The following is a 25,168-nucleotide window of genomic DNA, read 5'->3' on the forward strand; positions in this document are numbered from 1 at the left end:
CATGGATGGGAGAGCCCGGGCAAGAGTGCAGCTTGGCCGACTGGTTGCCTCGATGCGTTGCGGTGCTGCCGGTCTCCAACCCCGACAAACCCGGATTTTTCGCTGCCATTTATTCTGGACATGGACTCCACCAACACAGGTTGCGTATGGCAGTCGCATCCTGTCCACCGCTGAACAGCGGTACTGTGGCACCTGCAGATAACTTTTGGCCATAGCGTACTTCCGAAAGAACTAAGAGTATGAATCCTTGCAGTCACAAAAGCTTCAAATCTAGAATTCATACAACAGTACAGACCTTATCTTTATGGCAGGGATGTTTTTGTTCGCACGGATCATGCAGCCCTTCAGTAATCTCTGCGAGTGGACCAACCTTCCGGCCAGCTCTCACACAGGCTGGAAATACTTCAGGAGTACTCGTTTTGAGTTATATATCGTCAAGGGGTGTGACATTGTAATGCGGATGCGTTGTCCTGCTTGCCCCTGGTGGAACGTTGTGTGTGTTCGTCGGTTGCGGGCCGCTGTAAACCGCCTGTGGTGGGGTCACCGAACGTCGTGGCGGCACTCGGTGAGGGGGAACCCACCAAGGTGGTCGCGCTGGAGGACAGCACTTTGAACTTCACGTACACCGAGTGGAGGCGGCTAAAGTTGGAGGATGGGTCCCTGATGGCCTTGCGGCATCGAGCTGAGTTACAGCACAAAGGGTCTGCTCCCACGGAAGGTCCGCAGGTTGTCCTTCATGAAGGACTCTTGATGAGGTGGAACGAGGCGCTGCACCGTCACTGTATTGTGGTTCCCACCGCCCTGCGAGGCAGGTTGAGTCAACTCATTACACATGTGTAGTGGTGATACGCGCTGGGGTAGGGATCGGGTGCCAGCGCGTAGTGATTGGCTGTGTGTGCCGGTGACGCGCTTGAGAGGGAGTGATCGGGTGGCAGCGCGGCGTGATTGTTTGGGTAGTGGAAACACGCGCTGGGGGAAAACGGATCGTAGAAATAGCGCGTCGTGATTGGTTAACTAAGGAGCGATGCTCACGTCGAGGTCCGCATCCGCTCCGTCTCCCGTGAGCAGGGACTATATAAGGTGATGCGCACAGGCGCACGGGGAGAGTGTAACCAGCGAAGACTGAAGGCGGAGAGGAAGAGATAGGGCCCTGTGGTACCCAGTCCCGCTGTCCTGTAGGGACCGGGACTCTGTGTAACCCAGAGGCAGAGTGTAGGGTGAGCATGCAGTGTGAGCATGCAGTATGTGTAGCCAGAGGCATAGGGTCTACACGAGACGAGTGACGCGTATGTAGCCAGAGGCATAGGGTCTACACGAGACGAGTGATGCGTGTGTAGCCAGAGGCATAGGGTCTACACGAGACGAGTGATGCGTGTGTAGCCAGAGGCATAAGGTCTACACGAGACGAGTGATGCGTGTGTAGCCAGAGGCATAGAGTTTACACGAGCTAAGTGAAGTGTGCAGTCAGAGTAATAGAGGTCACACGTTGTATCGTTGTATCGTGACAAGTAGTCAGAAGAATAGAGACCACACGTTGTATCGTGACAAGTAGTCAGAAGAATAGAGACCACACGTTGTATCGTGACAAGTCAAGATTTAATAAAAAGTGTGTTACCCGTCAAGGAGTTTCCTGCCGTCATTTCCAATACTTCAACTGGCGTCAGAAGTGAAACAGTCTTCCAAGCATGGATACAAGGAATACCCGTCGGACCCACGGGATTGACCGCGAGGATAACCTTGACGACTCGGGCCAGCTGGCATCGGGGGGTGAGGACGAAGAATTGCCCACGCTGCAGGATCCGCCGACGGCGCCGGGCGAGCAACTGGGGACCGATGTCGTGCTCCGCGAGGCGCACTCCCGTCTGGCGGAGCTGCTGCTCGCCGCCGCGTCCATCCTGGCGGAAATCAGCTCGTCGGCAGGAGCGGGGACGGCGGCGGACATTCTACAGGGTCGCCCCGCAGATTCCCGCCAAAATGACTTGGCGATTCCCGCCATTTCATCTGCGCCGACTTTTGGCGGGAACGGTGACCGCCACGTGGCGGCGGTTCTCCAAGCGCGCCCGCTTACGTCATCAACGCGCGCTGCGGACCGCCATCAGACACCCGCCACTGGGGCCGCCATCTTACACACCGACGGGGCGGCGGAGAGGAACCACGAGGCAGAGGACGACTTCATCTTTCAACAGCGCCTTCCCACATTGTCAGCCTTCAAGGCGGAAGGCGGTGACTGGGGCCAATTTCAGCGCAGGTTTTTGGCGCATCAGGAGATGTCCGCCTGGTCCGACGCTACGGCCTGCCATGTTGGACGACAACGCGCTCGCGGCCTTCACGTCCGCACGGAGGTCGGACCGCTCCACGCTTAAGGCTGCGCTGGGTCTCATGGCCAAGGTGTACGGACCTCCCTCGGCGTGTCGCCATCATTTTTATGCAAGGCGGAAGGTAGACACGGAGACCGCGCTCGCCTATCGCACGGCGTTGCTGGCTCTCGCCGACGCCGCGTTCCCTCGTATGGACGAGGAGGGCCAAGATGCGATGGTTTTGGAGCAACTGCTCAAGTTGGCGCAGGACCTGGGGGTCCCCATCAATACGGCCGACGAAATCGATATTTCTTCCTTGCGGGTCGCTACGAGTATACAAGCGCACGAGGTCCTTCAACGCAAACAGGGGGTCGTCTGCAACGCTGCCGTGGCCTCAGCTCCGGGTCCGGTGGTCACCGAACCCCAAGTCGTCAGCCTACGAGAGGAGGCGTTCACCGCGGGACGACCAGGGAACTGGAGGTCGGGGGGTCGTTCGCCTCTGCGATCGGGCCGCAAGCCGGGGCAACCGAGATCTACAACGACCCTCATCACGTGTTATAACTGCGGCCTCCGGGGCCACGTGGCGTCCGGTTGCCGCGCTCCACGTCAGCGCGCCATGAGATCTCGGCTGGACGATGACCAAGGCCCCAAGTCATCCCTACAAACCCCGGCAAGTTGCGGCACCTCACATGCTCGGCCTACATACTCGACACACATGGGCCGTCGCGTTGCGGCGGAGGAGGGCCGGTTAGGGTTCGGGGATTCGGTTCGGTGAGGGGGGTTCGGCCGGGACCGGGGAGACATTGAATGGTCGGAGTTGGGGCACAGAATTGTGGCTGCTTCAGCGGGTTCATCCGTCGTTACGGGATCTATTGATGAGGTCGAGGTCAGGGTGTTAGTGGACACGGGGGCGTCGGCGACTATTATATCGGACCTCATTTACAACATTCTCCCCGTCCAATGCGGTCCGCTGCTCCCAGTGGATGTGCCATTTTACGCCGCTAATGGGGGATCGTTGGGCATTATCGGTCAGATTAGGGTGTCCATTTGCATTGGAGATATCAAATTGTCGGGACCCGTTTTCGTTTCGTCTTCTTTGGCGGTTCCTTATCTATTGGGCACTGATTTTTTGGCTAAAATGCCCATTAAAATTGTCATCGATCAGCGTTGCATTGAACTACCATCGGGTCGCCGTATTTCATTTTTGACGAACCCTACTGAAATTCGGACGGCATGCGCTACGATACAAGCGTTGGCGACACAGACCGTGCACGTGCCCCCGGGTTCACAGATGTTAATTCCCCTCCGGTTGCGGAAACCATGGGTGGGGGAGACTTCGGAACAAGGCATGCTTTTGGGTCCTTCTAACAGGGCTGTCGGGGGTGTCGGTTTGTCGGTGGCTCACACTTTGGTTCGGGTTGACAAGGATCCGTTTGTGATGGTTTTAAACGCTGGGTCGCGCCAGCCGTCATTCAGCAGGGCACCGTGCTAGCTCACGCGGCGCGGGTCCCTGCGGATGAGCGGCTGGTTGCGCAGGTTGATCCGAGCCCCACGCAGAACATTGAACTTAGGGAGGACCTTGAATGGGTCCATTCGCTGTGCGCGGACTCGGACGATTTGTCAGGGGTACAGTTGGGTGCGCTGCGCGAGTTGCTTATGGAATTTTCTGATGTGTTCAGTAAACATAAGTATGACATTGGGTGCACGGATTTGTTACGCCACCACATTGAAACGGGCGATGCGGCACCGGTCAGGCTAAATCCCTTCCAACTAAGTCCTGCTGAGAAGGAACATGTTCAGTCGGCCGTTAACGATATGCTAGAAGCCGACATTATTTCGCCTTCCTCCAGTCCTTGGGGAGCACCTATTGTGCTGGTTAAGAAGCAGGATGGGTCCTTGCGATTTTGCGTAGATTTCCGTCGCCTGAATAAGATCTCTGTGGCTGACGCGTATCCGCTCCCCAGGATGGACGAGTCCCTCGATGCATTGTCTGGTGCGCGATATTTTTCGACTCTTGATTTATTATCGGGATTCTGGCAGTTGCCACTCGACGAAGAGTCTAAACCTAAGACAGCATTTCGGACTCCAGGGGGCCTGTTCCAGTTTAACCGGTTACCCATGGGACTTCACTCCTCTCCAGCGACGTTTCAGTGCCTTATGGAGTTGGTTTTGTCGGGCTTGCAATGGGATACGTGCTTGATTTACCTTGACGATGTCATTGTTTTCAGTAAAACATTTGAGGAACACCTCCAGCGATTGAGAGGGGTGTTCTTACGAATGCGATCGGCTAAATTAAAATTTAAACCGGCCAAATGCCACCTTTTTCGTAAGTCCGTTAGATACTTGGGTCACATTGTCGACTCTTCGGGGATTTCTACCGATCCCGCGAAGACGGACTGTGTCAGTTCATGGCCGACACCCACGTCAGTTTCGGACGTGCGCAGTTTCATCGGTTTTGCTTCTTATTACCGCCGATTCGTTGAGCACTTCGCCACTATTGCAAAACCCTTGCACGCTCTAACGGCGAAAGGAGTGAAGTTCCGATGGGAACCGGAGGAGGAGGCCGCATTCTGCTCCCTCCGGGACGCCTTGGTGGGTGCCCCACCCTTGCGCTATCCAGATTTTGCGAGTCCCTTCTTGCTAGATACGGATGCTAGCAACACGGGCATTGGGGGGGTGCTATCCCAAGTCGTTGGGGGAGTCGAAAGGGTGGTCGCTTATGGTAGCAGGGTGTTGTCACCGGCGGAGCAGCGCTACTGCGTCACCCGTCGCGAGCTGCTTGCCATTGTTTTTTTTGTACAACAATTCAGACCGTATCTCTATGGTCGTCACTTTACGGTCCGGACGGACCACGCGGCGCTACAGTATTCATTGAGGGTCGCCCAACCCTCGGGCCAATTGTCACGGTGGTTGGAAGTCCTCCAGGACTATCAGTTCACGACTACATACCGTAAGGGGTTGCGACACACAAATGCCGATGCCCTGTCGCGATTGTTGCCTTGTCATAAATGTGCGTGTCTATCGGGATCGGCGCGCTGTAAACCGCCGGTTGTGGAAGATATGGGGGCATTGGCTGCGACCGCGGGCGCACCAATCGGGGATGTCCCCGCTACCTCTCAGGGTCAGGACTCGCTGCTCTCACTGTCGCTGAGTGAGTGGGGCCGTCTCCAAATGGCGGACAGCTCCCTGCTAGCATTGCGCCGCAGGGTGGGGGGTCCCAAAGAGGACCAGGAGCGAACTGGCTCCTACGTACTTAAGCAAGGCATGTTAATGAGATGGGACAGTTTGTCCCGGCGGCACGCACTTGTGGTGCCTTCCGCTGTGAGGGGGAAAGTTGTCTTGGCCGCACACGAACGCCTCTTGCATTTGGGAGTAAACAAAACGCTTGCCCTGCTTCAGCGTGACTATTATTGGCCGGGGATGGGGAGTGACGTGGTGAATATTCTGAAGGGATGCGTTGAGTGCGCCAGACGGAAACCACCGCCCATGGCAGCTAATCCACCGCTGCAATCTATTCAAGTCTCGCGCACTAACGAGCTCGTTGCGCTCGATATTCTGGGGCCTTTTCCAGTCACGCCTAGGGGTAATAAGTACCTGTTGGTGGGGGTCGAATATTTTACCCGGTGGCCTATGGCGTGGCCACTCGCCAACCAGTCGGCGGCGGCTGTGACGGACGCCTTTGTCCAGGGCTACGTCCTGGACAAGGGGGCTCCCGAACGCTTGCTGACCGACCAAGGGAAAATTTTTTCAAGTAAATTGCTGCAAGAGGTGTGCGATCTGTTGGGTACTAAGAAGGTGCGTACCTCCCCGTACCACCCGCAGACGGACGGGATGGTGGAGAGACTCCACAAGACTTTGACTTCTATGCTGTGCCAGCAGGTGTGTGAGGCACATGTTGATTGGGACCTGCAGGTCCCGGGGGTCCTCGCCGCGTATAGAATGGCCCCCCATGCAGTGACGGGATTTTCCCCATTCTATCTGATGTACGGTCGGGAAGCCGACCCGCCCATGGAAATGCAGCTTGGCCTGTCCGCACCACGAACTAATTCAAAATTGGCAGAACATATTAAATTTAATATTCATAAGCTGACAGAGGCAAGGGAGGCCGCACGGCTTAATTCGCGGGCTCGCCAAATTGCAAACGAGCGGTTGCGTGCACGGAAGGTGTCCGTGCACGACTGGAAACCAGGTGACAGGGCCTGGCTGCATTGCCCTCAGGCACCTTTGGCTACGTCGCCTAAATTGTTGAAGCCATGGCGGGGACCCGTGGAGGTCGTGCGTGTTGCACGCCCCCAGTGCGTTCAGATAAAATGGGGAAAGCGACGGTGGTACGTCCACCCCTCCCGACTGAAACCGTTCTCGCCTCCATATGGCCTCCCCTTGTGTCGTGAGGGCCGAGCATGTGACGTGACCGACGACCCAAAGGGGGAAATGTCTCTGCCTAATCCTCACATGTTTCCACCTGATCTCCTCCCAGGTGTCTCGGAACTGACAGCTGCCGACCACCGGCGGCCGGATCTTCGCGGCGGGGCCGGTCCTTTCAGGCCCGATCCGCGCCGTCTAGAGCAGCCGGAGCCACCGGACGGTCGTCAGCATCCCGTCCCATATGACGGACCGGCCAGACGGACTCGCGCCAGGTCGCGCTACTTTTTATGACCTACCACGTGAGGAGTCGAGGAAGCTGGAGCGCCTCGTCACTGCGTTTAGTCACAGGGACGCTGGGCGCGTTCATTTTCTGGAAATCGCTTTTATTGTGTTGTTCGTCGGGCTGTACATAGCTTCTTATCGAGGTGTTGTGTGTGTTGTTGTTGACTTTTCTTGTGTTAGTTGTCAATTTGTACATAGGTTGCTGTTGTGTTGTTGTTGTTGCGTTACGGGGCACACTGGGGGGTGGGGTTTTTGTTGTGTTAACGTTATGTTGTGTTGTTGGTTAGCAGCCGGGCCGGCTGCGAGCTATGTGGGAGGGGGTGATGTAGTGGTGATACGCGCTGGGGTAGGGATCGGGTGCCAGCGCATAGTGATTGGCTGTGTGTGCCGGTGACGCGCTTGAGAGGGAGTGATCGGGTGGCAGCGCGGCGTGATTGGTTGGGTAGTGGAAACACGCGCTGGGGGAAAACGGATCGTAGAAATAGCGCGTCGTGATTGGTTAACTAAGGAGCGATGCTCACGTCGAGGTCCGCATCCGCTCCGTCTCCAGTGAGCAGGGACTATATAAGGTGATGCGCACAGGCGCACGGGGAGAGTGTAACCAGCGAAGACTGAAGGCGGAGAGGAAGAGATAGGGCCCTGTGGTACCCAGTCCCGCTGTCCTGTAGGGACCGGGACTCTGTGTAACCCAGAGGCGGAGTGTAGGGTGAGCATGCAGTGTGAGCATGCAGTATGTGTAGCCAGAGGCATAGGGTCTACACGAGACGAGTGACGCGTGTGTAGCCAGAGGCATAGGGTCTACACGAGACGAGTGATGCATGTGTAGCCAGAGGCATAGGGTCTACACGAGACGAGTGATGCGTGTGTAGCCAGAGGCATAGGGTCTACACGAGACGAGTGATGCGTGTGTAGCCAGAGGCATAGAGTCTACACGAGCTAAGTGAAGTGTGCAGTCAGAGTAATAGAGGTCACACGTTGCATCGTTGTATCGTGACAAGTAGTCAGAAGAATAGAGACCACACGTTGTATCGTGACAAGTAGTCAGAAGAATAGAGACCACACGTTGTATCGTGACAAGTCAAGATTTAATTAAAAGTGTGTTACCCGTCAAGGAGTTTCCTGCCGTCATTTCCAATACTTCACATGTAGCAGCCCTTGCAAGCTGTTCTCCCCGTCCCCCCTCATTCTGCCCCTTGCTCGATTCGGCCCTGTGGATTGCGGGAGGGGAGGTGTCTAAGGGACAGAAGGCGAGAAGCCCAGATTGAGAGTAACAGGAGGGAGGAGGAACCCACGGGGGACTCTATTTCTACTATGCACGTCACTTTTATCATCTGTACAGCGATTTTACTTAGTTTTTATTATTATTTGTTTATATATTTTAAAATATTGTTGCTGCTGACTTGAGAGGGAGAGAGAGACGGGCATGGCGCACCATGGCGTAGCGGTGCGGGTGGCTGTAAGGTCGCCTCCGGCGTAGAGCAGGTTTTCCCGGCTGTGCGGACTACCACGTTCGTGCCTCAAATTTAATGTTAACAGGGTGGAACTTGAGGCAGGCGGCTCCACCATTTCAACCTGTGCTGTTGGTGCCTGTGGGCGATGCGGTGCGCTCGGAGAGTGTGATGCTGGGCTGCGGGAGTGCAAGAGGCGCGTATAGGAGATGCAGCCTGATTACGTGAAGCCTGACCTCGCCTAAAAAAAGTGCACGAGGCTTCATCTTCTGTAGTGTTGGAGAGAAGAGTCTGCTGAGCCCAGAGCAGCTGATAAATAATGGACGGGAGTAAAGTGACGCGAGTCATTCTTGGGAGAAATCATGTTTTCAAATATTTTGGAGACAGAGAAAAATATGGGAACAGGAGCAAATTTAAAACATCTTCATGGTACAGTATAATGGAGGTGTGCGCACATGAGCCATGCATCAGACCATAACTTTGAAATTATTTTTCAACGTTTGTCAAATCGTTCAGGTCAGATAGTTATTTTATACTCATGATAATGCAGGCTCTAGGTAAAGTGGTTAACTGGTTACTGTGTTTTTCAGATTTCAACAGGTGTGATTTAGGTGATATCCGTGAATGTTAATTTCAAAGGTATAATACTGGCTCATTGTTTGTGCTCATATTTTACATTTCAGTTTATAGGCAGAGATAGTCAAAGGAGAAACGTTTCTTACATGTCGTTTCAGATTATTTAGATAGATACAGATTCCTGCAGAGAGAGAGAGCCCTGGAGAAATTCCATTCACTGATTGCTTCAGAGTCCTTCAGGCAGAGAGTTCTGGATCTGTGTTTTTAGGTAGGTTAAGTATTACAGGCAGAGTGGTACTTAGGCCACTCCCAGCCATCGCAGTGTCTGGGTGGTGGTTCATGCCCTGCATCTGTCGTGTACTGGGAGGTTCATTAACAGCGTTTGCTATAGAAATGCAACTTGAATATGCTTTTTCGGGATTGCAGGTGCTGGAATTATTACATTTCTCCATCTTCTATAAGTAAGTACCATACCTTGTTATTGTTAGCTATTTTCCACATTGGCCATTTGATCCCTTTACCCTCTATTTTAAGGGATGGGTCACCCCAGAGAGGAGACAATCTGTGGAGGAAGGAGGAGATCGAGACCTGCTTGTCTCTGTCAACTCCTAAGGTGGCAGTTGCATTCCACAATGGTTTAAAGCCCCATATTCTATCTTTAGTAGAAGCTAGAATAATAGCCATGAGGGCCTAGGGCAGGGGTCGGCAACCAAAATAACAAGAAGAGCCAATTCTTTCCAATTCGGTACAAAATTCAGTATTTCAAGAGCCGCAATGCATCTGAGTACATACTGTACATACGTACATATCGTCAAGAAGCAGCCCGTAAAGAGCCGCATGCGGCTCCGGAGCCGTAGGTTGCCGACCCCTGGCCTAGGGGCTGACAGAGCTTTCTTCACATTCCTTTCATATCCCCCTCCTCTCCGAGTTCATCCATTTAATATTGAGGAGGGCAATTGATCGGTGGTATTTAAGAAAGTTGGGAAGGGCCAAGCTTCCCTCCTTCCTCGCTAGTGTAAGTAAGTATTAATCAATTCTCACCATCTTGTAGTTTCAAATAAATGACGCAATATGCAAATGAGGAGTTTTAAAGATTTGGGAATGTGGGTAGGGACAGTCCGAAGATGATAAATACGTTTTGGAAGGTAATTTTATGCCAGGTAGGCACAGTTAGAAATGAATAGAAAGATGTCCTTCAGAGCAGAAAGCGACATCACGGTTTCTTGAAGCACGGTTGGAACTTCCTCTGGAAAAGAGTGGGAGACAAAGAGGTTATTATGACCCCTAGGTGTTTGATTTGAGTCGGGCCCCACCTGAATGGCGAGAGTCCCTCAATGGGTTTAGCCGAGATGGGGAAGAGTTCTGATTTACAATCTGAGGCTTCTTTGTATTTTGTGATAAAGGATAGGAGAGTGGGAATATAGGGCATAGGCTATGTTAATGTCAATAGTACATCGTCTGCATGCAAATTGTTGTTATCGCTTGTCCCTTTACGTATACTCCAGCCACATTACAGTTGCTTCTAATACTTTCCGCAAGTGGTTCTATCACCAACGTAAACAAGATAAGCAAAAGGAGGCATGGTTGCCTGGTGCCCCTACCTAATGGAAAGGTTGGGGAAATCAGTTCGTTGGTTATCACTGTGCCAGAAGAATTTCCATAAAGGAGAATGCATTTTGATTTAAAGCTTTCGTGACTGCAGGGATTCATATTCTTGGTTCTTTCGGTAAAGTCACGTAGAAGGGAAATAATAAAATATAAATATAAAACAATACCAATTATCACGACGTTTCGACTGCAACACAAGCAATCATCAGGTGTGAAATCCACAGCAAGAAATTTTGAAAAAAAGCATTTATTATTTCCCTTCTACGTGACTTTACCGAAATAACCAAGAATATGATAATGCATTTATTAATGAATGTGGAGGGGATGCAACATTTTCCATCACCCGAAAAAGAAAGGCCCACTCAACCCTGTCAAATGCTTTCTCTTCGTCCAATGTCAGGGCATAGGCAGTGAGCTTTTCCTTGGTGGAAATATCTATCGTATTCAACTGGTCTCTGGTGTTGTTCGCTGAGTCTCTGTTTCTAACAAAACCTATTTGTGTCTCTCCTATTAATGAGAGAAGGATTTTTTAAGTCTACTTGCTTAGATTTTTGTGAGCAGTTAATTGTCTAAATCCATTTGGGAAATTGGCCTGTAGTTTTCTCACTTGCTTGGGTCGGGTTCTGAATTCGTAAAGTACCTGGTTTTTATTTTTCGATTTAAAGCTTTCGTGACTGCAGGGATTCATCTTCTTGGTTCTTTCGGTAAAGTCACGTAGAAGAGAAATAATAAAAAAATAAAAGTAAAAATAATAAAATAATTCTCACGACGTTTCGGCCACAACGCAAGCAGCCGTCCTCAGGTGAAGATCAGGTCTGTCGGAAAGACAGCGTCTGAATACCTGGTTTTTCCCTCGAGGGCCTCCCAGGCATTAATGGTTCCCAGTATGTGGGAAGTAATAGGGGCCCCCAACCGCCTTTTCAGAGCTGGACGGGGAACTGATTTGGGCGTGGAGCCTTACCAGATGGTTATGATGCCAATGCATAGTTCAACTCCTGCATAATAAAGGACCATTCCACCTTTCCTACCAGAGGGAAGGTCAGTCTAGGAAGGAAGATTTTGCGGAGGTAAGTGTCTATTTTTCACTTGTAAGGGAGTGTGACGTGTATAGGCCCTTGTGAAAGCATTTAAAGTGGGCATTTATTTCCTTGACATTTGTGAAGGGGGCGACCCATTTCATTTTGGATGCAGGCTATGTCAGTGCATTTCCATCTGATCTTAACCATTCAAACTATGATCTTTCCTGTAAAAGGTGAGGAGTCATGGGAGGGACGTCTTTCATATATAGTCATGTGGTTTGGTCGTTAAGAATCGTATCTATCTCCAATTTGGGAGAGTTGATTTCCCTCAATGTTTTGAGTTTGTGTAACCTTTGAATATTAAAGGAAGGAGCTGAGTTTCGTTTCCAGTGCGTGTTGTTTATCTTTAATATCCCTCAGTCTTCGAGCCTCTTTTTTAATTAATGAGACTCTCAAGAAGGCTTTAAGGGTATCCCATATGATCAGGATGGACATTGGGGATTGACTCATCATGAATTCTTACATTTTTGTTGTTATCTCCTCCATGACCTACTTTTCAGCGAGTAGCCTCGTGTCCAGGGACCAAATGCTATGCATCACCTCTTCAGGATTAAGAATTAACTTGGTGAGCACCGGGGCATGGTCAAACAGTTGTAAATTTAGTATTTACATTTTTGCTGATTTGCTATAGGAGGAGTTTGGAGACCAGAAAAAACATTTCTTCTGGAGAGTATCCTATATGCCTTGGAGATGTGGATGTAATGTCACTCTCAAGAATTTAGGGTTTTCTATATGGTGGCAAATATCAGTGGAAATATTTCAGAAGGAGGATTGCAGATTGGAAGTGACCAGTTAATGAAGACGAACGAGTTTAATTACATGTGTGCAATAGTGTTTACTAATGGATCACTAGAAGGAGAGATGTGAACAAGAACAAGGGCTGGATGGCTGAAATGGTGAGAGATGACATCCAATTTAGATACAGTGAGGAAAAAAAGGTATTTGATCTCCTGCTGATTTTGTACGTTTGCCCACTGACGAAGAAATGATCAGTCTATAATTTTAATAGTAGGTTTATTTGAACAGTGAGAGACAGAATAATAACAAGAAAATCCAGAAAAACGCATGTCAAAAATGCTATATATTGATTTGCATTTTAATGAGGGAAATACATATTTGACCCCCTCTCAATCAGAAAGATTTCTGGCTCCCAGGTGTCTTTTATACAGGTAACGAGCTGAGATTAGGAGCACACTCTTAAAGGGAGTGCTCCTAATCTCAGCTTTGTTACCTGTATAAAAGACACCTGTTCACAGAAGCAATCAATCAGATTCCAAACTCTCCACCATGGCCAAGACCATAGAGCTCTCCAAGGATGTCAGGAACAAGATTGTAGACCTACACAAGGCTGGAATGGGCTACAAGACCATCGCCAAGCACCTTGGTGAGAAGGTGACAACAATTGGTGTGATTATTCGCAAATGGAAGAAACACAAAATAACTGTCAATCTCCCTCGGCCTGGGGCTCCATGCAAGATCTCACCTCGTGGAGTTGCAATGATCATGAGAACGGTGAGGAATCAGCCCAGAACTACACGGGAGGATCTTGTCAATGATCTCAAGGCAGCTGGGACCATAGTCACCAAGAAAACAGTTGGTAACACACTACGCCGTGAAGGACTGAAATCCTGCAGCGCCCACAAGGTCCCCCTGCTCAAGAAAGCAAATATACATGCCCGTCTTAAGTTTGCCAATTAACATCTGGATGATTCAGAGGACAACTGGGTGAAAGTGTTGTGGTCAAATGGAGCTCTTTGGCATCGACTCAACTCGCCGTGTTTGGAGGAGAAGGAATGCTGCCTATGACCCCAAGAACACCATCCCCACCGTCAAACATGGAGGTGGAAACATTATGCTTTGGGGGTGTTTTTCTGCATCAAAGGGACGATGGACGGGGCCATGTACCGTCAAATCTTGGGTGAGAACCTCCTTCCCTCAGGGCATTGAAAATGGGTCGTGGATGGGTATTCCAGCATGACAATGACCCAAAACACACGGCCAAGGCAACAAAGGAGTGGCTCAAGAAGAAGCAAATTAAGGTCCTGGAGTGGCGTAGCCAGTCTCCAGACCTTAATCCCATAGAACATCTGTGGAGGGAGCTGAAGGTTCGAGTTGCCAAACGTCAGCATCGAAACCTTAATGACTTGGAGAAGATCTGCAAAGAGGAGTGGGACAAAATCCCTCCTGAGATGTGTGCAAACCTGGTGGCCAACTACAAGAAACGTCTGACCTCTGTGATTGCCAACAAGGGTTTTGCCACCAAGTACTAAGTCATGTTTTGCAGAGGGGTCAAATACTTATTTCCCTCATTAAAATGCAAATCAATTTATAACATTTTTGACATGCTTTTTTCTGGATTTTTTTGTTATTCTGTCTCTCACTGTTCACATAAACCTACCATTAAAATTATAGACTGATCATTTCTTTGTCAGTGGGCAAACGTACAAAATCAGCAGGGGATCAAATACTTTTTTCCCTCACTGTACACACACATGGAGTTACACTCACAAATCGACGTACACACATACAGCGACTCAAACACACACATACGTAGACTCTCACACACACATCGACCTAAGCACACATATGGACTCACACACATACACATCGATGTACACACACACATCGACTGACACACATAGCCACACACAGTGACTGACACACTCACATGGAGCCATGCACACACATCGACTAACACACACACAGCGACTGACACACACATGGACTGACATGCACACTTGGACTTACACACACACACATCGACTAACACACACACATCGACTTACACACACACATGGACCTAAACACACACACATATGCACTCAAACACACACACATTGACTCACACATACACATCGACTTACACAGCAATCCCCGATGATGCCACAGCTAGAGCAATTTTCTCTGTCTGGCGAGCCTTAGCGAGGAGCAGTTTGAAAACAAAGTTCTTCCCAGTACTGGCAGGTGCATCAAGGAAAAAAATAGTCGATTTGTAGTCTCAATGTCTTCCAAGATTTTCGTGTAGGCTTCTATTTGTGCAACTATCAGCTTTGGTTAATTTTGCTAACTAAATTTAAGAAGCTGTAAAGCATAATAGCATATTTAACGTAGGATCTCTTGAGCAAGGGCATGCAGGATGTCCCTGTAGGGCAGGCATGTCCAAAGTCCGGCCCATGGGCCAATCACGGCCCGTGGCCAGATTTCATACGGCCCGCAGCTTCGGTCTTATTTATGGCTCGCTAGTTCTGTCAGAATAAAAAAATCATGAAACTTTAAAGATGTAATTCCTCCTTTCACCACACGGTGGCAGCACCATTATAATGCTCTCTGGCTCTGCATCCGTGCCTCGAACCCTTCTCGAATCATTTATGCCATGGCGACTGCAATTTTTTTTTTAAAGTTGACAGTGAGGGCCGAGCTTTCAGGAGCGATGGGAATTACATACTTCTTCACTGAAAATCGAGGCAATTGCGTTTGTCTAATTTGTAAAGAGACGGTTGCCTTGTTTAAGGATTTCAACGTAAAGAGACACTCCGAGACTAAACATGCTACAACATACGACAAGCTAACAGGGAGTGACCGCTGAAAAAGTGAAGCAACGCCAAGCTGCTCTGGCATCGCAACAGCGATTCTTCACGCGGGCCTGTGAGTCAAAGGGAAACATCACCAAAGCCAGCTACGAAGTGGCCATATTAATAGCTAAACATGGCAAACCTTTTACTGAAGGTGCGTTTATCAAAGACTGTGTCATGAAAATGCTCGAGAACATTTGCCCCGAGAAGAAGCAAGAATTTATGAATGTTTGCCTGGCACGCAACACTGTGGCACGGAGAGTTGAGGACATATCGCCAGATATTCAGAGACAACTGGGGGACAGGGGAGTGGCTTTTGACTATGTCTCATTAGCCTGCAATGAAAGCACCGATGCATCTGACACTGCACAACTACTTATTTTTTAAGAGGAGTTGATGGCAACATGAACGTGATAGAGGAGCTGCTTGACCTCAAAAGTCTTAAAGGGCAAACCAGAGGAACATATTTATTCGTTTATGTTTGTGAAGCTGTTGATGATATGAAACTACCATGGAGTAAAATTTCTGGGATCGTTATCAATGGTGCGCCTGCCATGGCTGGTGAGCGAAGTGGAGTGTCCACACTGATCTGCAATAAAGTCAGCGAAGAAGCAGGTAACGCTATTCAACTTCACTGTATCATTCACCAGCAGGCTCTCTAAGCCAAACAACTCAAATTTGACGATGTTATGAAACCAGTGGCAAAGGCAATCAATTCTATTCACTCTAAAGCTCTATCCCACCGACAGTTTCAGCACTTCTTGCGGGACATCCAGGCTGAATACGGTGACATAATATATCACAACAATATGAGGTGGCTAATTCGGGGGTCCGCACTGCAGCGATTTTTCTCTCTCAAAGAGGAAATTGGAAAATTTTTGGTGAGAAGGGACAACCAATGGAAGAACTGTCCGATCCTGTATGGCTGTCAAATCTGGATTTTTTTGGTTGACATAACGAAGCATCTGAATGCGCTGAATGTTAATCTTCAAGGAAAAGATGCACTGGTGAGCCAGCTATACGCTCACATCAAGGCCTTTGGAACAAAAATGCAACTTTTCCAAAGACACTTGTCTGAAACAGAACCCTGCACCGCGCACTTCCCAGCTTTGAAAGAGGTCATTGACAGTTTCCCACAGGACAACATCGGTGCACAAATGAAGAGTTATGCAACAGCTATCACATCTTTTTCTGTGGAATTTAACAAACGCTTTCGGGACTTTGCAGTTATTGAAAAGGACATGTTGCTTTTCTCTTCTCACTTCTCCGTGGACCCTGATGATGCTCCTCCACAGCTGCAGCTGGAGCTCATTGAACTGCAGTGTGACGATGAGTGCCGCAGAAAAGACCAGCAGTGTTCTCTTGTTGACTTTTAACGGCAGCTGAACAAAAGCAGGTTTCCAGAAATGCGGTCATTCGCTAAGAAAATGCTGAGCTTATTCGGCTCCACATATTTGTGTGAGCAAACATTCTCAGTCATGAACTTAAACAAGAACCGATGGAGGTCAAGGATGAGTGACTCCCACTTGCGTGACATTTTACGCATCTCAACCACTGCCCTCAAGCCAGACCTGGTCTTTTTACTGAAATCTAGATCTCAGTATCACCCTTCTTATTAGTGTCAGCAAGTTATCTGTTCCTTGATCAATCTGAAATTGAGTGTTTTGAACGGTAACATCTGTCACTATTACCAGTGACAAGCCTAAAGCACACTAATGCCCTTGGACTTATGGCACTTGTTTGATTAAACTCTTGAATAAGATTTGGTTATGACTATTGATGTTATGTACATGTAGATGTGACACAAACTATGGCTTTCTGAAAGATCTTGTAAAATACAAGGGCAAAATTCACTTGTTTTAAAGTTTAATGATTAAAGACCACTTTGCATTACTTATAACTCCTGTTTAAAATGTTCATGAGGCAAAGATATTTAACTCATGGAAATTTAAGGTATTCTATACAGTTTGTTCAATGTTATCTGACTTAATGAAAGGCAGAATTGTGTTTTAGAGTTGTTCACGTCTGCCTGAGTGGCTTATATTTGGTTACATTGTCATTTGAAAAATAAAGGTAATTGTAACAATGATTTTTTTTTTATAACAGTGTGTATTTTCACGTAACTTTTGTGGTTAAAAAAATGTCTGAAGGAACTATTGGCCCCCGGGCATCTTCACTTTATCAAATTTGGCCCTCTTTGCAAAAAGTTTGGACACCCCTGCTGTAGGGTGTTGGTAGTCCCATAGACGTGAGGTATTTTCCACCAATGGAGTGCAGTTTGTCCTGAATGAGGATGATGGCCTGTTTGAGGATGATGGCCTGTTTGAAAATGACATCAGAAAAGTTGACGTCGAGGTTTGGATTTTCTCATTGAGCTCCGTGGAGGATGTCCTCACTCATGCCCTCTTTGTATTTTTGCCAGAGTCCCATGGATTTAGATGGGCTGCAAACTTGAAGATTCATGCAGAAGTTGGAAAGGGGACTGACCAACAGAAGCTTCTGTCATAGCTTTATGAAGATGGCAATCATGCGCAAGAATTGCACGAAGATTGCAAGCTTCCCTATATGTTTGACAGACAACTCCTTCCACTGTTTAGAGGTGCCCTTTGGCAACATGGAGAAGCATTGGGAGAAAGTAACACTGCTGATTGTTGGGATGAACTGTGTAGACTCGTCCTAAGGCATCAGATTCACCGTCAGCAGCCCGTCGTTTCCATTTTTTAGCAGTCCATGTGTAGTAGGAGGGAACTTAATGGTAGAGCAGGTTGGCAGCAAATGGGTCACTTGGGCACAAAACAAAGAACGCCATAAGGGTGGTATCTTGTGGAGCCATGGCCTGTTGTTGGGCATTTCCTTTGGTGACGTAGATGTGTTGACCATTTTGGAGGTGATGTTCCAAATGGACGACTGTGGGGGAACGGTCATGGATGGGGAATCTAAAGAATTCTGGAAATGGCCTCATTGTTCCTTGGAAAAAAAGTTTGAGCTCATGCACACTTTGCTCCTCTGTTCTGTAAGGCAAAGACAGCCATGTCAGAGCATTTGTTGATGTATTGGCAAATATATTTGATGGCTTTTTTTAGAATACCAGAATTTCACATGAAAGTGGGCCTGGAAGATTTTGCACAATAGAGGGCAGTCGGGAACGATCCACCAGTTCATCTTCTTGGTTTTTTCGGTAAAGTCACGTAGAAGGGAAGTAATAAAATAATAAAAATAAAACATAATAAAATAATTCTCACGACGTTTCGGCTACAACGCAAGCAGCCGTCTTCAGGTGAAGAATGAGACACTGCCAAGCTAGGAGCTTATATATAAGCTGAGTTGGGGGTATAAGAAGAGCGCCTTAACAAAATAATGTGCATATCAAGAGGAATTTAGCATATTCATGGGAAATGCGTAGGAGGTGGGCGGGGGGGGGTTCAAAGTCATATTATGCCCATGCATTATGACTTTGAAACCCCCCTAACCACCTCCTACGCATTTCCCATGAATATGCTAAATTCCTCTTGATATGCACATTCTTTTGTTAAGGCGCTCTTCTTACACCCCCAACTCAGCTTATATATAAGCTCCTAGCTTGGCATTGCGTTGTAGCCGAAACGTCGTGAGAATTATTTGATTATGTTTTCTTTTTATTATTTTATTACTTCCCTTCTACGTGACTTTACCGAAAAAACCAAGAAGATGAATCCCTGCAGTCACGAAAGCTTTAAATCGAGATCCACCAGTTGTGAACCTTAATTAGCGAGTTAGTGGCAGGTCTGAGCGTTGTTTGAAATCCACCATGCTCAGTATTTCTGTGATGATATAGAGGATAGCATGATGGGCCAACTGAGTCTTTCAAGTAGTTCCGTGGATACCTCTTAGTACACCTGTGGTCTTGCATACATGGAACATTTTGATAGAACTGGCCACATGGGCCATGGGCCATTTGGTTGCAGACCACATAGGAAAATGGCAGGGTCTTGATGGGGGTGAGGTAGCTCAGCACTGATAAATGTGTCAATGTGACTTTCATGAATTGTTTCCCTCATCCATAGCGAAATGTGAGCATGAGGAAGACAACGTTTTTGCCACCCAATGGTGTGCAGGTGACTGCTTGTCTATCCAAAGACGTTGCCTTCATTGGTCGTAATAAGCATCATGAGGTCATCAACTTTGAGTTTTAAGACCCTCGCTAAGATTTCATGTCTGTCTGGTGGCTTTTGGTTTGGATGAAGGTAAACCTGGATCTCCTTTCATTTGGGATTGCAAGTGAAGGTGATGAAGAGATGGGGCGTAGCATATTGGCTAATGTACGTCATGGCATCCTGAGTCTCTCATGCATGTATCTTGGTGGAGCTGTGAAGGACGAAGGCAAAATAACTAATCTGCCCACATTGTGACCGTTTGCATCTCCTTTGGTATTGATGGCGTCCCAGAGATGAGCAAACTGTTCACACGCAGGCGGTTTTGATTCAGTTGAATGTAAAGAAGGCGCTCACTCTCATTGTTGGCATACTCATCGACATAGCAGAAAAACACCCCCAAAGCATAATGTTTCCACCTCCATGGTTGACGGTGGGGATGGTGTTCTTGTGGTCATAGGCAGCATTCCTCCTCCAAACACGGCGAGTTGAGTTGATGCCAAAGAGCTCCATTTTGGTCTCATCTGACCACAATACTTTCACCCAGTTGTCCTCTGAATCATTCAGATGTTCATTGGAAAACTTCAGACGGGCATGTATATGTACTTTCTTGAGCAGGGGGACCTTGCGGGCGCTGCAGGATTTCAGTCCTTCACGGCGTAGTGTGTTACCAACTGTTTTCTTGGTGACTATGGTCCCAGCTGCCTTGAGATCATTAACAAGATCCTCCCGTGTAGTTCTGGGCTGATTCCTCACTGTTCTCATGATCATTGCAACTCCACTAGATGAGATCTTGCATGGAGCCCCAGGCCGAGGGAGATTGACAGTTCTTTTGTGTTTCTTCCATTTGCGAATAATCGCACCAACTGTTGTCACCTTCTCACCAAGCTGCTTGGCGATGGTCTTGTAGCACATTCCAGCCTTGTGTAGGTCTACAATCTTGTCCCTGACATCCTTGAGGAGCTCTTTGGTCTTGGCCATGGTGGAGAGTTTGGAATCTGATTGATTGATTGCTTCTGTGAACAGGTGTCTTTTATACAGGTAACAAGCTGAAGTCTACAATCTTGTCCCTGACATCCTTGGGGAGCTCTTTGGTCTTGGCCATTGGTGGAGAGTTTGGAATCTGATTGATTGATTGCTTCTGTGAACAGGTGTCTTTTATACAGGTAACAAGCTGAGATTAGGAGCACTCCCTTTAAGAGTGTGCTCCTAATCTCAGCTTGTTATCTGTATAAAAGACACCTGGGAGCCAGAAATCTTTCTGATTGAGAGGGGGTCAAATACTTATTTCCCTCATTAAAATGCAAATCAATTTTGTAACATTTCTGACATGCGTTTTTCTGGATTTTGTTGTTATTCTGTCTCTCACTGTTCAAATAAACCTACCATTAAAATGATAGACTGATCATTTCTTTGTCAGTGGGCAAACGTACAAAATAAGCAGGGGATAAAATACTTTTTTCCCTCACTGTATATTTGGAGTGTCATAGTGCTGGCTGCTGGTGAAAAAGGGGAACTGTGGTCTCCGGCAGTATTGAAGTCAGAAGGCCATGATAGACACTAGAGCGGGACATGTAGGGGAAAGGTCACAGAATGGGGCCCGTTGGGAAGCCTCGGGAACTCGCTAGTAGGTTCCAGAGTGGAGGCGTGGCCAGGGCGGAGCGAGGCCACGCTGAGAGTATAAGAAGGGCCCCTGTGAGGGACCTCGTGGCTGTTATTGGAGTGGGATCCCCGTCGTGCTGTTCAAGATTGTTACCATCGTCGCTGTCTCGTCGCCATTGTCGCTGTCGTCTTCACTCGTTTATTGCGCTCCTAGATAGTTGTTGGCTGTCTCGGTTCAGCGCCGTCGGTGTTAGACGGTTCGTGTTATGTATAGGCTAGCAACCCATGTAGTGTTGTGTATTGGCGAGCGACTGTCGAGTATGAACCCACGTAGGGTGTGTATTATACCGATGGTGCTCGTTAAATAAAAGTCCCTCTAATTCTTATCATATCCGAGTTGGTCAGTACATATTTTTAAATTGACTTTTTTTTACCTTTCCTATTATTCGCGCTCTTCTCGTGTTTTTGTATTATTTTTTGTTGTAACGTTATGACCTGCCTCGACTGGACAGCTGTGAAAAAGATCTTTATAGCTTATTGGATTCCTCCAGTATAAATACATATTATGATTCTGAGACAGAGTGGTGGGCAGGGGAGAATATGCGTCTAAACTTCCTTCAATTCTCCAGGGGTAGGTAATAGACAAGAAATATAATCTTTAACATGTAGGCTTTCGTGGCCAATATTATCCATTATAGAGGTTTCTTGCCCCGACACTGAATTAATAAGGTTTGTCACGTAAGCAAAACATGTCAATTAGCTACTGGTTCAACACACCGGTGTGTTGAAGAGTAAACCCACAACATTTACAATTCGAGTTCGACGTTGTGCCGGTAATTACAACAAGCCAACAGCCAGAATTGTGGAGAAATCCTGTTTCGGTCTTAAATATAGGGATAAATGTGATGTAATCATTTGTGATCCAATCAGCTGTGAAGACCAGAGTGGGGGTTAATGTATTCATATAAATTGCAATAGATATCTATTCTTGGTTGGGTTATTCACAGTTAATCAACATACATAATTTACATTATGCATGTACATTATGCCGATGTTGGGTCCAAAAATAGCAAATATTGGCTGCTCAAAGTTAATCACCATCGACAAACGATGACCAGTTTTGTCATGCAATGAAACAGTGTATAACTTGATAACATACTTTGAAACTACACTAAGAATGTTGCTATCAGAACAGGTAAACATATGATAATTGTTTTTTACCCTTCTATCTGGCAACAAAACTGACACCTTTTTTACAAGGAGTCATGTTTGCATAGACCACAATACCTGCAGTCATAATACAAACAAAAAACATAACTCTGATAATGTATGCACTGTCCTTGAAGTTGATTGGTCCACACCCGAGACAGCTTTCCTTAGAGCCTAGTCTCACATGGGTTGGACCAGATGACGCCAAAATGTTACACTTTTTAGGACAAAAATATTATATTTAATTACCAATTGCTTAATGCTGCCATGCAATCATCTGACCCATAGGTGGCAGCCATCTCAAGCCAGAGGATGAGAGGACTCTAGCCGCCACGCATATAAAGGATTTATAGTGAAAAACTTTGTTTTTACGGGTTATACTTGTTTAGTCTTATGCTGATCATTCGTCCCATCTGACCAACATAGCATTTGCCACAGGAGCTATTAATCTGGTACACCTTCTCTTGATAGCTTCGGCAATACATCTTTAGTACCAGATATTAGTTTCTGTATTTTATGTACCATGCCAAATCTCACTCTGATGGTTTGTTCCTCTAAATATCTAGCTAGTTTATCAGTTACTCCCGCAATGTATGGTATTTTAATCGTTTTCATTGCTTGATCAGTTTCAACACTTGTGCTATTTCATTTAGTTTTGGTAATCAGTGCCCTGTTGATTTGTGCATCATAACAATTTAACATGTTTAATCTCACTCCTCAGACTTTCACCATCTGACAATTTCTCAGCCCAATGTATGAGCATCTTGATGAGAGAGGAATACTCTGTGGGGTGATGGTGTGACTGTATTCAGATAGGCGTCAGTGTGTGTTTTCTTTTGGTGAACGCAGTGTGTTATTTTACCGTTTCGGTTGCACCCAAGCAGAATATCAAGAAATCACATCAAATGTATCCCTCTATTTGAGACGGAAACAGGATAATTTTTCCACAATTCTGGCTGTCGCCTGATGATGCTAGTTATTATTACCGATGAAACGTCGTACTCGAATTATAAATGTTGTGGATTTTCTCTCCAACACACTTGTGTGCTGAACTAGTAACTAATTCGCATTTTTTATAGTGGCAAACCTTACTAATTCAATGTGTCGGGTGGTGGCGGGTTTAACGACATTTATATTTACGTGATATAACCCAAAAAAATCATCTTAAGCAAATATAATAAATCTTAAAATAGGTAATTTTAATAAAAGAGAAAAGGTAGACAAGCAGGCAGGGTTACAGAGGTCTCTCTGAGCACTGCTCACTTGGGCCTAACGTCAACAGAAGCCCATGAACTAATTATTATTTTAAAAAATATTGGTCGAGAAGCCTACCATGTTGAATTGTATTAAGTTTTGTGTATTGTATATATTTGTTGCTTTATATGCCAGAAATTTGTGATACCCTTTTGCGTAGAAACAGCCCACATGTGCATTGCAAGTGGTGCACTATTTATCATTTTGCCTGTAGTGAATGTGATAATAGGATGATTATGCATGTTTTTTTTACAGCTCGCGCTTGACATTGAGAACCCAGATAAAACAAATTCTCAATCAACAAAGCATCATGTCCAGCTGGTGGCCAAGGTGGAGTCAAATTCCTTTAATAAGGAGATCATGGCCCATGCACTGCTCTCATTTCGATCAGGGCATGTTGTTGTCCAGACTGACAAACCTATCTACACACCAGATGAGAAAGGTACTGTGTGTGTACTAGGTTTGTTAAAATCTTGAGTCAATGATTGGGTGAGTGAGCGAGTGAGTGGGTAATTGTGTGATTGAGTCAGTGAGTATGTGAGTGAGTTGGTGAATGAGTTAGTGGGTGAATATGTGAGCGAGTGAGTAGGCGAGTGAGGGTGTTGCTGTGACATGCAGTGTAGTGGATGAACACTGGATGAAATAAAACGGTCATTCTGGTCGACCGAGTCCTCAACATGAGTGGAGGAATCATTGAGTGGGAACTCTCACCATGGTAGTAGCAATACAAGATTGATAAGGATGTGACTGTTTCTTGTTTTCAACTTTTTGCTTCTGCCGTACGAAGCACCCATGCATTGTGATGTGGTCTCAAACTTGGCACAAATCACTATTTGAAAAAAAGAAAAAATTATGACTGGTTTCCTGCACGTATATGAATGGTTAGAGCAATAAACATAACATGTTTACAAGGCAGTTGAAACAACTGGGAAAGTTGATCAAAACCCCCTGGCCCAGCTCTGTCCACCCAGCAGTATAAATGGGTAATCCACAGATCGCATGTGGTGGGGTGATGCGTGGGTAAGCCCATCTCTTCCAACCTGCCTGGTCAGCTTGAGAGAGTTGAGAGAGTAGACCAAATACTCTGGGGCGTTGATTTGACCTAGCAGTAGTATTTGTTACTTGATGTAGAGGTTCATAGTTTGAATTCAGTGGCCACCCTTATTGATACTGCGGGTGTATAAAGGAAGGAGGTCTGGTTAATTATTGTTTAGGTATTCATGAAAGACTACCTCACTTTCTGAAATGTTAGAAATGTAGCTGTGTTTAATCAAAACAAAATTTCGAGGAGAATATTATAATACGAATCAGTGCTGGAGGTGGATAATTGGTAGTGTAGTGGTAATTATGGAGACACAGTCTTCTTCTGGAGGCAACACGTTTTTTTAACAGTAACAACTATAACACGAGGTCCCTAGCACAAAGGGGTATCGGCCCCTCCACCCGATACCCTGGGAAGGTATAGCCTTCGTGCTAGCGTGTCCTACTCACTGGGACCACTTCATCCATATATCAGCCCTCTGGCTAGGGGGACCTAGGGGGACCTAGGGGAGGCTAGCTGACCCTACCCAGCCAAAGTCCTCGGGTACGGGCCACTGGCCCGCTCTGTCCCGGCCCTTAGAAGGACAGTGGGTCCGGGGGTTCCCAGGGTCCTATTCTAAGCTGGCTCTTCGGGTCTTCAGCTTGACGACGACTGGCAAACCCGTTCAGGGGTCCGCCTTATTTCCAGCTCCTAGGGTCACTCCG

The 25,168-nt window shown here is 47.3% G+C and overlaps 1 protein-coding gene across 12 annotated transcripts in view; it reads left to right on the forward strand.

Moving 5' to 3' along the window:
• The window catches only part of LOC144721414 (complement C3-like), a 366,684-nt gene that overhangs the window by 15,966 nt on the left and 325,550 nt on the right, over positions 1 to 25,168 (forward strand). For 9 of the 12 annotated variants that reach the window (XM_078599019.1, XM_078599026.1, XM_078599018.1 and 6 more), the window contains exon 3: positions 23,678 to 23,864. In XM_078599019.1, the coding sequence (XP_078455145.1) occupies positions 23,678 to 23,864 (187 nt within the window). Of the gene's footprint in view, positions 1 to 9,394; positions 9,430 to 17,649; positions 17,827 to 23,677; positions 23,865 to 25,168 lie in introns of all 12 variants that reach the window. The other 3 variants (XM_078599020.1, XM_078599027.1, XM_078599021.1) reach the window with 3 other exon arrangements.

This window comes from Lampetra planeri, chromosome 11, assembly GCF_965212315.1.
Source record: "Lampetra planeri chromosome 11, kcLamPlan1.2.h2, whole genome shotgun sequence".
Taxonomy (NCBI): Eukaryota; Metazoa; Chordata; class Hyperoartia; order Petromyzontiformes; family Petromyzontidae; genus Lampetra; species Lampetra planeri.